General features: G+C 41.0%; 1 protein-coding gene across 1 annotated transcript in view; it reads right to left on the reverse strand.

The window, feature by feature from the left end:
* Positions 1-1,357: 1,357 nt before the first annotated feature.
* Positions 1,358-12,772, reverse strand: part of myo3a (myosin IIIA) — a 66,990-nt gene continuing 55,575 nt past the window's right edge. The window contains exons 31-39 of the mRNA XM_071541785.1: positions 12,626-12,712; positions 12,409-12,532; positions 11,995-12,263; positions 10,979-11,874; positions 10,744-10,888; positions 7,196-7,287; positions 6,372-6,412; positions 2,834-3,118; positions 1,358-2,308 (exon numbers count right to left, since the gene is read on the reverse strand). Coding sequence (XP_071397886.1) covers positions 2,194-2,308; positions 2,834-3,118; positions 6,372-6,412; positions 7,196-7,287; positions 10,744-10,888; positions 10,979-11,874; positions 11,995-12,263; positions 12,409-12,532; positions 12,626-12,712 — 2,054 coding nt within the window. The 3' untranslated portion in view covers positions 1,358-2,193. The remainder of the gene's footprint in view (positions 2,309-2,833; positions 3,119-6,371; positions 6,413-7,195; positions 7,288-10,743; positions 10,889-10,978; positions 11,875-11,994; positions 12,264-12,408; positions 12,533-12,625; positions 12,713-12,772) is intronic.

Here is a 12,772-nt window from a genome sequence, read left to right on the forward strand (position 1 = left end):
GGCTGGTAACAAAAGGAATGACTTATTTATTATAGGCTATTTGGTAACTGTAGCCTAACCTCGTTACTTCAATTGTAGCCTAATAGTAATTCTCATACTCGTGAGTGACTAACGCGTTACCACCGTCTCTCTCGGTCTGCTCCGTCTGTCATTTGTAACCATGAATGAGAGCAAACGGAGCCTCCGGGCATCATAACCAGACCGAGCCGTATCTATAGGCTATGTTATGATTTATGCAGCATGGGCCAAAATCAGCTGGAGTCCAAAGACAAAACGGACTGATTTTATTTTTTAGCTCATAATAAGGTATCACTACAATATCCCTATAATAACTCCTATACAGACTTAAAGCTGTGATACTTCTATAGGCTAGTAACCTTCAAAAATCATTTGATTATTATTTTTTCTTTCTTTTGTCGTAATTCCCAGCACATTACTTAAAGTAAAAGTCGTTTGCGAAGTAATTTTGCGCAAAAAAATTCACCTTCAACAGCTGACCATCGCCCAAACAAACGGTTCCTTCCTGAGATTGTTTATGGGTTTCACAAAGGGAACAGAAACCAACAGCGCATTGTTCTGGTCGGTGGTTGCTGTCGGTGTTTGTCAGGATTTATTTGGCCGCATGTTGTCGTTTTGGTGCCAGTGTGCGCAGTCAGCGCACTGCTGGCGACTCACTAACAACCCCTGTGGGTTTTTCTGCTTTAAATGTCACATAAAGGTTAGAGGTTGGCTCTCAAAGAAATGTTCAAGTCAATATGGAAAAGAATAGAAGAAGAATTCACAAGGCTGCTTTGATGACAAGATACAGAAGCTCATTTTCACTCCTGCAAGATTTACTCGAATTCAAGTGGAGTGCAGTTTATAGGAAGATGTCATTTAACACACACACACACACACACACACACACACACACACACACACTGACAGGCAGGTTGTGATGGCTTTTTCGGAAAATGATGGATTGCTTTGAATTATACATTATTTTGTACACACACACCTAACCCAACCCCTTTTCTTCAGTGGTTCCTGCAACATTTTTCTTCGGAAATTTTAATAAATCTCACAGGGATTTAAATGCATAGGCTGGGTTCTCCTCAAGTATTGGATTCAAATATTATCCATAAATGAAAACTGAGCTCTAGTATTTTGAAGCAGAGTTTACTCTACACCCCAAAACCCAATTCTATATGAGAAACCAGACATCTGTTTGTTATCAAGAAAAAACTAAATTGGAACAATTTGGAAGAAAAATAATGTTGAAACCTCTTAACTGCAACCCAAAAGTAAAGTTGAAGCAGTATGTTTTATGAACTAAAAAAATAAAATAAAATAGCACAAGGAATCTGATAAAGCATATATTTAAATGGACAAAATGTAGATACTGAAATTACAGCAATAAAAGACTGTGTGTTACAACATGATACAACAGGATAGAAACACTGAGGCTGAACCTGAAGCTGAACTTTCTGCCAACAAAATGTGTATAGTGATTAAAATGCAAAGTCTTCAAGTGTGAGAGAATGGCCTGGAATCATCTATTTTCCTTGGTGTATTTACACATGATCTACAGATATTATAAAATGACATTTGGTGTTTAAATGGATATGATCAATCTCAAACACAATATAAGACAAACAAAAAAATAACCCCAATCAAATCACCTTGATTACTCAAAGCAACAGAATTCAAAACAGTGAATGAGAAATATTACTGTCTACATTACACATTACATAAATAAAACCCTCATTTACAACAAGGCAGTTTGCTGACCTAACCCTCACCAAGTTACATCCAAAACATGAACAACACCATAAAATAAACAGCTGAACAGCACATACAATCTTTACAAAAGTGTAAAGGGAAAGCATTTATTATTTACAGTTACCCATGACCTCTCTACTGTATAATGTGCTGGATTTAAAACAGTTAGCCTGGTAGTGACTCATGTGACTCTGCAGTATATAATGCAGTGAGTGCAATAATGTCCAAAACACATCAAACTACAGTATATGCTATGTACCTCACTTAAAAGCTGCAAAAACCCATGTAGAAGCTGCGATGAATTAAATACTCCATGTGTTTATGTGTGGATTATCGCACACCATGATATGAATTATCATGATAAATTGCCACATAGTGAGCGTCGTGCTTCTGATTTTGCCAGATTATGTGGCCAGAAGTTCAGTCCTGTGCTCAGTACTGTTTGATGAGCTTTCGTCTCTGGGAGGTCTTCCTCAGTAGATGTCTATAGTCGTACGGGTTGTCGTCAGTCCGACTCTCTGTAGAGGGCATTCTGGGAACGGAGCGCCTGTCAACGCAACGCAGGAGATAAAGTGAAACTCGGCAAGAGAGAGAGGGCAAAACAGAGACATGGAAAAAGGAGAACAAGAGATGCCTTGAAAGATCTGAGTCAGGGAACAGAGAGAATGAGAGAGGGAAAACAGATGAAAAGATTCACGTTCAAAGGAAGGTTTTCATATGTATTGTTTACTCTCTCCAGCAGCCATTTATCATGTGCAGTGGCTCTGTCTCAGGCAGCGGCCGGACAGAAACGGATGAAACGTGTGAAATTCGTATATGATTCCCTCACTGTCCGTCTTTTGTCTGATTGGAAGGCAAAACATAGGCGGAGCGTTTTTGAAAAAAGGCGGGTGGACGATCTGAATACATAGAAACATGGATCTCGACAAGCACAAGCTCCTTGCTATTGCTATTCATGTACAGCTATGCTTTCTAGCCAACTAAAATATGAATATCAGGATTCACAATTTGAATGGGATCAAACCTATGACTTTTCAGTTGTATAACAGTTTCACATACATCGATGGTGTACCTCTTTTCTTTGGCGGTTGGTGGTTTGGGAGGCTCCGGTTCGGAGGCGGCCCTCTCTCTGGACTGCCTCCTGTCGACAGCTGTTCTCTGCTCCGTAGACTGCCTCCTGTCCCGGGACTGTCTCCTGTCCATGGACCGTCTCCTCTCTATGGACTTCCTTCGCTCCACAGACTGCCTCCTCTCAGGCATGCTGGGGGTTTTTCTCTCACTGGAGATGGAGGAAGTGGAACTGCTGGAGGACAGGCCCTGGTAGTACTGGTCATCTACATCCAGCAGCTTCCCCGGACTGGAGCACAGACAGAGGGGATGAATGGATGATTAGGGGGATGAACTAGGTGTCAATCACTTAGAAAGGCCTTGATTTCACTGGTGGTGGTGTTGGCAGTGTTTTAGTAGTGGCAACTCTTGTGAGATGGGCTTATCCTGTCTAGGCTACATTCAAACCGCAGACCTTCATGCTCAATTCCATATTGCTGCTTTTTTTTTTTGGATGCCTGTTTATATTTATTCGTGCATGTAACTCATATTGGATACTGGTATGAACTGACAGTGATGTAAAAAAAAAACCCATGCATGCACAGAGTAACAATAACAAAAGAAGTCACATCCATTATGTGCCTTCGAGTTTTGACTGAATAGAAGCGTCTCCCCAGATATCCCCAAAACGTTGGCTATTTCCTCTTATTTCCATTGTTGCGTCTCGTTGTCCTGATTTACTTATTGTCATGGCAATACTGACAAATTCAAATTTAAACAGTCAAATACAAGTTGCATGTACGTCACATGTGTTGGGATCCAGTTTTGTAAACATATCCAAGTGATCCAGATCTGACCTGAAAAAATGCATCACTATGTAGCTTTTTGACGTTCGCGCTGATTTGAAGACATCAGATCTGTGTTACATGTAAGGGAAAAATTGAGACATTTTCAGCTGCAGTGTGAATGCTGCCAAAGTAAGGCAGGAATGCATAGGCCATGATGTTATACAATTATACAATTAAACTAAAACAATCAAAGCAATGTCCTGCTAGGATTTTATTTTGGGAGACTGTTTTGGCTTGCCAAATTCCACTGCTTGCTGATCAATTGAATACACAGCAAAACTTTCAACCAGCTGAACCTGCTCTCTGACCTCCCAGTGGATGAGAGTGAGTGGAAACAGCATTTCAATAAAGTATCAATAAAGCATCACACAACATTACCATACGGTGACTACCGCTATTGGAAATCAGCCTCTTTGTAACTACAGCGCAACATCACAAGCCTAAACAGTGTCTAGTGCAGTGATTCTCAATCTTTTTCATATCAAGGACCCCTAATTTAGTCCACATTAGAGCCACGGACCCACATTTGATAAGATTTTGTCTCTCGGACCCAAATCTGACAATATTTTTATTGTTAGATATGATTTTGTCCAGAATTCCATGACTATCTGTACTGTAGGTAGAGAGATAACAGTGAAACTATGACCAAAACAGTCATTCCTCTACATTCTCTAATTATGTTAACTTCTTGTAAATGAAATAATGCTGAAATTGAACAATTCATCAATTTGTTGGGGACCCCATGGAACCCCCTCAAGGACCCCTGGTGGTCCCCGGACCCCACGTTGAGAACCACTGGTCTAGTGTTTTCTTGAAGAGTGTGAACATGAACTGTTACTCCACTATCTCACTCCAACAGTGGGATGAGTTTGAGGCGAGTGTATCATGACCTTATAACCTCAGTTTTAGAGGCAATCTCCCTGGTGATGAATCACTGTCCCCCTGCTCCTTTGATAGACTGAAATGCAAATTTCCCCTCTGTTTTTTTTTTTTAAGTTATCTCCCCTCTTCTCTGGGATTATTGGTTGAGTTATGTAATTGAAACAGCAGTAGCAGAGGAAAACCCCAATGGCTTTTGACACTCAAACAGAATATTAACATCTGTTATATCAGTTTATCAGCTATTCATGCATCAACACTGGAAACTTTATTTACAAATGGATATTAAAACTAAGTAGAGCTTGGTGGTTAGTTTGGGTCAATATTCCCATAGTAAACAATGAGCGCAATACTGATTAGTTTACAGAGTTATTTCATTAAGTTCTGAGCCATTCCTTGATGAAGTGTTGATCAGTGAGATCCTTTTTTTTTCTTTTTTACAATTTTGGGACTTTTTTAGCGCGAAGCACTCATTGCAAACAGTGTGTCCAGTACTGTGACGTCTTTTGCTTTAAATTTTCTGTTGATGAAGTTTGAGTTTCTGTAAGTGTCGCTTTTTTCTTTGTCTGTTCAGCCATGGTGGCTATCGCTGCTCATGCTAACTACCCAGTTCTTCTTCTATTTATTTAAAAAAAACGCTGTTGCTGCCGCTGCCCAGGGAAGACCTACCAGACACCGGGTGTTCAGAACAGCAAATGTGGAAGGTTTCATGAACTGGATATAGGTTGAATCACTATTGTGTTATATCCATTGGTGATAGAGCGTAGCAAAACAGACATTTATTTATATGAAAACGTCATGGATTATTACTTTAATATTGGCCGTAATATGTGATTACTTTTATGTGGTGCTCACTCAGTTTCTGATTAACTCTCTCTTTCTTTCTCTATGTCTTCGCTCCCATTTATTATCATCACCAGCTCTCTCTCTCTATCCCTTTCTTCTCTTCAGTTTCTCTTCCACTCCCCTCACCACCCATGTTCTCCCCTCCTCCTCCGCTGTCAGCTTGAGCCGGAGATGCTATCTTTCCTGTTGACCTTCTCGATCTTAATGATGCATGTAAACTGCTCCTGTCCATCGCCGGCTTTATTTATCTGCTAACAAATTATTACCCTTGATGTTTAGCGTTGTGTCGCGCCGTGCACTTGTGTGTGTGTGTGTGTGTCAGGGTATATGTGTGTGTGTGTGTGTGTGTGTGTGTGTGTGTCTTCAGACTGCTGTGATAAAGCACCCCGGCCCCTCCTTGTTCGGCCGGCCCTATCGGTCTATCTGCCTGCCCCTGCAGCTCCTATCATCCCCTCACTCTGGGCGGTGTGCTCACCTTGTGACCTATACCACACATACATATGCATGCACACCCACACACACTCTCCCTAACACACTTTCTCATCACCTTCTTTGAGAAAGTGATTGATCTGTGGTTCAATTTAAAAATATATATAAAACATAGATCACATGCGCATCATCTTATGAAAACTTCACAAATCATCAAATTGGATCCTTTGCGGAACAAGATAACACTGATAAACACCATATATATTACTGAAGCGTAATAGTAGGCATTATTTCTCTTTGTCGTTTCACAAGCTGTTATGGTCTGATTTCACTGAGTACATTCAGCGGATGGAAGCGAGGTGAAAGAGGAGGCTAATTAATTTCATGGAGGATGTGTAACGCTGCAGATCGTTAAGTTTGGACCTAGACACTGTCCTTATGTTGGCACCGGGCCACAGTCATTACTCTGGGGCAGGGGTGCCAAGCAGGCAGCGAGCCAGCCTCTTTAAAACACTGCCAGTGCATTGTTAAAATGGGGTGAAGCAGGAGCCAGATACTTACTCCTCTTTCCTGGGCTTGCGTTTATCATCCTGGACCGACCGCTGTGGAGTGGAGAGACACATTACAGATTAATTTATGTCAATCAAACGCTCTCAATCTGTGTTCAAACGAGGCACATGACCACATATTCCAATTATTCACCTTGTAATCAATAAATCAATTTGAAACATTAATTTAAAAAACAAAGCATTACCTGAAGTTTATCATTCAATATCTCTCCAGTATAGATGATCCCTAATTATGTTATAATTTTGTCAATCTTGGACTTAAATTATTTTCTATCCTTTAAAAAGTTTCCCTAATTTGTTTTTATTTGGAACTTTCAGTCATTTTGTAGTAGTAGTAGGCTATTTTTTTCTAATGGTAGATATCTCATTTTGGAATGAAACCTGGAATGATTATGATTAGATCCATCATATCTATGAATTAGGTCAACTAAACAGAAGGACGGCATCGTAAACAAACCTCAAGTGCTGCAAGAAGATCTAATTTGCGCTGTGCAATTGTGCGCTGAAATTATTATTACAAACAATGAGGTAAATATTGAAGTTTATAGAACCTGTCTTTATCACAAATGAAAGACTAACTAGTAAAGGAACGTATTCATAGCAAATATGTCATAAAACACTGTTCTCCACACAATTTTGTGATGGTCTAATATTGTTTGCCTTCGACATACTGTTCTACAGAACAACAAAAAATTGCCAATCAATAGTTCACTGTGGATGCCAATAGCTAGGAAAGTAGTTACAATGTCACATGGCAGCTGACAGTAAAGCTTAGCTGTGGTATCTGAAATCGTTCAGCATCGCTCTTGGACTCACATGAATCAGGTTGTAATAGGTGGAGTCTTCTGGTGTGTTCAGGGTCTTTGGTTTCTGGGTACGACGGGGCGTCCGCGACACTTTCATGTCAGCTGAGAAATAGAGAAATGACAAAGACAGTTAAAAACATCATCAATAGTAAAAGATGTATGTTTTGTTATTTAAATTTGCCATTTGCTGCTACTTTTCAGACACAAGTGAAAACTGCTTTCTGAGTGCACTTAAAGGAAAAATCTACCTTCAGAAACACTGTTTTTCATCAATTTGTGATTTTCAAAGCATTGTTGAAATTTAAATTTTTTGGTGTCCCTACTTTCCCTCAAGCTGCCTCATCTACTTTTACTTCAGTTGGTGATTTCCTACATTTCGCAGAATGCCTTTAGACAAACCTTTCATTCTTTGCATTCTGGTCTATTTAGGCTACTGTGGGTGGAGAAATCGGTCTCTCTTCCTCTTCTACGATGAATTTCTCCCTGTATGATTGTTGAACTTTGGTGCAAAATGGTGGCTACCAAACTCCGTTGCAGCTGCATTGGAAATAGCTCAAAGTGATGTAACATTGTCTATGTTTGCATTTACGTCTGCAGTTATCCAGGGGAATAAGAAAAACACACCACCAAACAACAAAATAGGTCCAGAAATGCAAGGCCAATACCTGTTCTTTCCTGTTTTTTCCTGTCAGAAAATAAATGGCCTCTAAAAGATAAGTGGTGATAAGTCCTGGGCCTTCCCAGATTCATGACAGAACAAAACAAACTTCCTCTTGGTATACTCAGTTTCGGACTGTCTCCGAAAGGGACAAACATAAAACTGAAATCTGTCCTACCTCTAATTTAAGTGAAGATGGTAAATCTAGACTAGCTTCTTAAGTGAAGGTGGTGTTAAGCTCTGGGGAAACCTGTGACCACTGCTGAATGATGTGAAGTGATATGGTGGCTGCTACAATGTGGAGGGGGTTAAAGAAGGTATCATGGTAAAAGCAAGCTTAAACCTGACCATCTACTTCAGTACGTACACCTACATTAATCGTCAGGTTAGTGTTAATGTATTGCCTGTCATTTGAAAGTACACAATGAACCATTCCTTATCTTGCTAAAGTATATGGCTAATATGGATACATATGGCTGACTGGATTACTGGAGAGACTATTGACTGCCAGCTGACACCAAGCTGACCTCTTGACTCTGTTGTGCTTATTGAGCTGCACTCCATCCATACTGTAGTTTAACCCTAAGGCTTTTGCCGGTTTGAATTTTCCAACAGAGATTATTCAAAACAACCTTTGCCATTTACAAAGTGTCCGATGACTTCGTGACCAACCGAGTTTGATTCCCAGCGCGGTATTGAACGCAAAGCGAGCGGTGTTTGTCTGAATCTGATCAGCAGCTGATCAGCGGCGCAGTTTGTCATGCATGACATCTACCATACTGTAGTGAGTGTGTTGCAATTTATCATATTTGTCGTAAGTGATAATCTCTAACAATATTCCCCTAGGGGGGCATGTCTACGTTATTGCAATTATGAATATATTACAATGACCTTTGGTTCTGTTACTCATTATTAATCACTGTTCATGCAGGGAAAAAACACACCGCAAAAAACATCAATCAAACGCAAGAGCTCTCAGGTAAAAGAGGTAAAAAGTTTGTGATATTATTGAACACGTCTATCTAAAGGTCATTCTGTATTGCTCAAACAAGTAAAGCCAATTTGATACACCCTCATATTAATTCCTGCCATAATTGTTGGAGCGGTTGCTCACAAAACATGATTAACATTTAATGACCTTTCCCATGAAGAGCAATGTGACTGAGATCTACCCTCTTTCGTTCTGTGTGTCAGAAATTATTCTAATGAAGTTTATTATGTCAATGAAATTTATTAGGACAGCTTAGAGCTGTCAATGGAGAAATTATCCAATGGGTCTGAAAAGCATAATTTTGTAGGAGTTGAAGGAGCCTGTGGAAATAACACAGATAATTCATTCTGCTCGACCTCGGGCATCATGCTGCTCTGAAGAAAAAACACTGTAAAGGGCATGCGTGCCTAGATTTAGGGAAGATTGTACTCTACTGGAAACTAGAAATGTAGACTAGTGTATGTGGCTGCAACTCCAAGTGTGTGTATAAATTCCAGTCTAAGATGTGTGTTTATTGTCATCAGAATCAAGTCAATGCAAATCCAAACATCTAGAAGCAGATGCACATTGTATATGTAGCACTGCATTTCTGTATGCATCTGGGAATGTGACTACTGTGTGTGTACGCATGCGTGTGTGTTGGGAAGATTGTACTCTACTGGAAACTGGAAATGTAGATTAGTATATGTGGCTGAAAGTGTGCGTTTTGTGTGTATAAATTCCCTTCTTAGATGAATACTCATTATCATCAAAACCAGGTCAAAATCAAAATGTCTAGAATCAGACACACATTGTATAAATACCATTGCAATAGATTATAGATAGAGATTATAGATTATTCTACTCTACAATATTTAGTAATAAAACTCAAAAAGACACAAAAACTCTGATAGATGGCATTGTCATCATAACGCCAGCCAAGGAAAGCTAATCATAGGAATTGTAATTATTACATTATTTCCTCTGGACACCTAAACTTATGAAGATAATGAAATTTCCGCTGCCAGCTCCGTTTGCCACACCATGCTGAGACGGTGAACTTTCACTTTGCTGTCTTCTCCCACTCAACACCCCCCCGAAAAGCAATTACACATATCACCTGAGAAAATCAAATGAACAATAGATCCATGCAGCTGAGGGATATTTTTTTTTTTTTGATGACACATCAGGTAGAGAAGCGCTCCCTGTTTTGGCACTTGACATTCCCAGGTTTTCTGATACAATCAAGCCTCACGAGAGAGAAAACTCTGTCCGTCACCTGCTACTGTGAGAAGACATAACAACATCTGTGTCTTTCTGAGTGTTTGTTTTATAGCGGGCAAGCAAGAATAGCATGAAAACAACTAAACTAGAATGATGCCACAAGGCCACAAACCTCAAAATATTAAAATATCTATCATTCTGCTATTTTAATGTTACGGCCATACTCAGCGATACTGAATACTAGAAATACTGAACAAAGAACAATTTCCTACCCGGGGATAAAAGGACCAACTAACAAATCCTGAAACCCTTAAAGTTTATATTGGAGAGAATCAAGGCTGGCTTGGACACACTCCCATCTTTTTAGTGCGGAAGGAATTGGCCGTAATTGCACTCTGACTTGTTTGGGTGAGAGTCACTGAACTCCATTTAGCTGTCTGTGAGGCATAACCTCAGAGGAGTGAAATCAAACAGACTGGCCAAACACTCCTGAAAAGATGGACAGACTGGAAAAACGGATGCATTCCCTCCTTAGACAGTCAATACCGTTTGATTACCCAGTGTGAAACTGGTTTAGGGCTTCAAAAATAGAAAAACAGAACCAAATGTGCACATTAACCATGGTGACGATATGCATTATATTCATTGCTTTGTCAACAGCATTGTTATAATCTGTTTTCGCAGTGCCCAATCTCACTTATCTTACTTGATTGTTGAATCTTGGGAGCAAAGCCATTGATTGCATTTCCTCTCACAAACATGCCATTGTTCTCTGGGTTTGATTGATGGGCCTGGATGATCTCGTTCAACTTCTGTTGGACGGCAACAAAGTCCTGAGAAGTCTTTGTGATCTGTAAGACAGATAGGACAAAAGGAGAATGTGTGAGAGTGGTATTTCCTTGTGTTAGAGTAGCAATATGAGATGTGTGTAATGGTATTACTTCTTTGGAGAAAGCTGCAAGCTGCTCAGCTTCTTTCCGAGCCGTTGCCTTGTTGGCCTTCAGGTTCTTCCGGTCCTTGTATCCTCTGAAGTTGCTCTGGATCTTCACCGCAGCCTGCTCCTCCTCCAATCTTTCATCTTCGTCTTCTGCCTCCTCTTTACGTTCTATCACCACATCAGTAACGTCCAAAGCGCCCACCTCCTCGTTAGTCTCCTCTTCTACATCACTGTGAATCACGGTTTCCTCCGTTGCTTTCTTTTTGGCTTCTCTTTCTGCTTTCAGTTTCTTTCTGTCCCGATGGCCTCTGAAGTTACTCTGAAGGACCGTAGCAGCTTTTTCTTCGTCCACGTCCCCCTGGTCCTCAGCAGGTAGGTCCTGTTGGAGTTCTGGCACTGGTTCTTCTTCCTGCATGACCTGTTCCTCTTCCGGAGGTTCTAGCGTAACCTTTTTTTCCTTCTTCCTTTTCTTTGGGATCTTTCCCTCCTCCTCGAGTCGTTTGCGCTCTTTGTGGCCGCGGAAGTTGCTTTGAAGCACCACAGCGGCCTTGGCCTCTTCTACGTCTTCTGACTTTACTTCACTTGTAGAAGCATCTGCGTCTTCTTCAAGGTCCTGTAATTCTTCTTCTTCTTTTGTCTCTTCCTCTGCTGGTATTTCAACTTTGGGCGCTTCTTTCTCACTAGTAGGGCTCTTTGCTTTCTGTTTCCTGGCTGGGATCTTGCCTTCTTCCTCCAACCTCTTCCTCTCTTTGTGACCCCTGAAGTTACTCTGGAGAACAGTGGCTGCCTTGGTTTCCTCTTTGAAGTCGACAGCCTCATCCCCTGCAGCCTCCTCTTCTTGCCCATGCTCTGCTGGCGCCTCCACATCCACCATCTCGTCTGCCACTTCTGCATCCTCATCTTCGGGTACCTGCGTGTGATCACTGTCATTGTCCTCCTCTGCTTCAAAGGTATCCTCCTCATCCTCCTCTTGTATATCATCTATCTTATCCCCCTCTTCTTCCACGTTGGAAGGCCCACCCTCATCCTGTTTTACCACTGTGGTTGATGGTAACTCCATCTCGCCTCCGGCCGCAGTCTTCTTTCTCTCCTTAAATTTCTTCCTCTCTTTGTAGCCCCTGTAGTTACTCTGGAGAACCACAGCAGCTTTAGTCTCATCTTCATCCTCTTCAACGCTCTTCACTCCATTGTCTGGACCAGAGGCATTTCCCTCGGGGGTGCTGTTCTCCTTTTCGGGCCTCTCTTCCTCTTGTTCTTTAGAGGTTTTCTTCTCTTTCTCTTTGGCCTCCCTAGAGACAAAATGGGTGCATTTCTGTGAATCTTGTCTTTTTGTGCTCTTTATCATTGGTAATCACTGTGGTCATTGTGCTGAAACTGCTGAGTAAGTTATTTCTACATACAGGATACTATGGTAATTGCTGCTAAGCTACATACCTTTTTCTTTTGAAACTCTTCCTTTCCTTGTGGCCTCTGTAGCGGGCCTGGATCTTGGTTGCAGCTTTATTCTTCTCATCCACCAACTCCTTGTACTTCTTTTTTGCAAGATAGCCCCGGCAAACTGAAGAGGAAGAGAAGAGAGGCGCAAAGCAATTTATTACTCTCCAACCTGGGATTCTGCAGGCTAACTGATTCCACTTCAAATTGTCCTTACCAGCCTGAAACTGGATGATGAAGGTCTCGAACTTTACTTTGGTTTTATCATCAGCGACCCTCTTCCGAACTTTGTGCCCTCTGTAAGCTGGTGGGTTTGAGTCAAAAATTAAAAACAGGAATTGGCACAGAAAACAACTGGCTTGCC

This window comes from Centroberyx affinis, unplaced genomic scaffold, assembly GCF_046629955.1.
Source record: "Centroberyx affinis isolate AG114_WGS23_722 - 3 ecotype Tasmania unplaced genomic scaffold, CSIRO-AGI_Caff_v1 ptg003958l_1, whole genome shotgun sequence".
NCBI lineage: Eukaryota > Metazoa > Chordata > Actinopteri > Beryciformes > Berycidae > Centroberyx > Centroberyx affinis.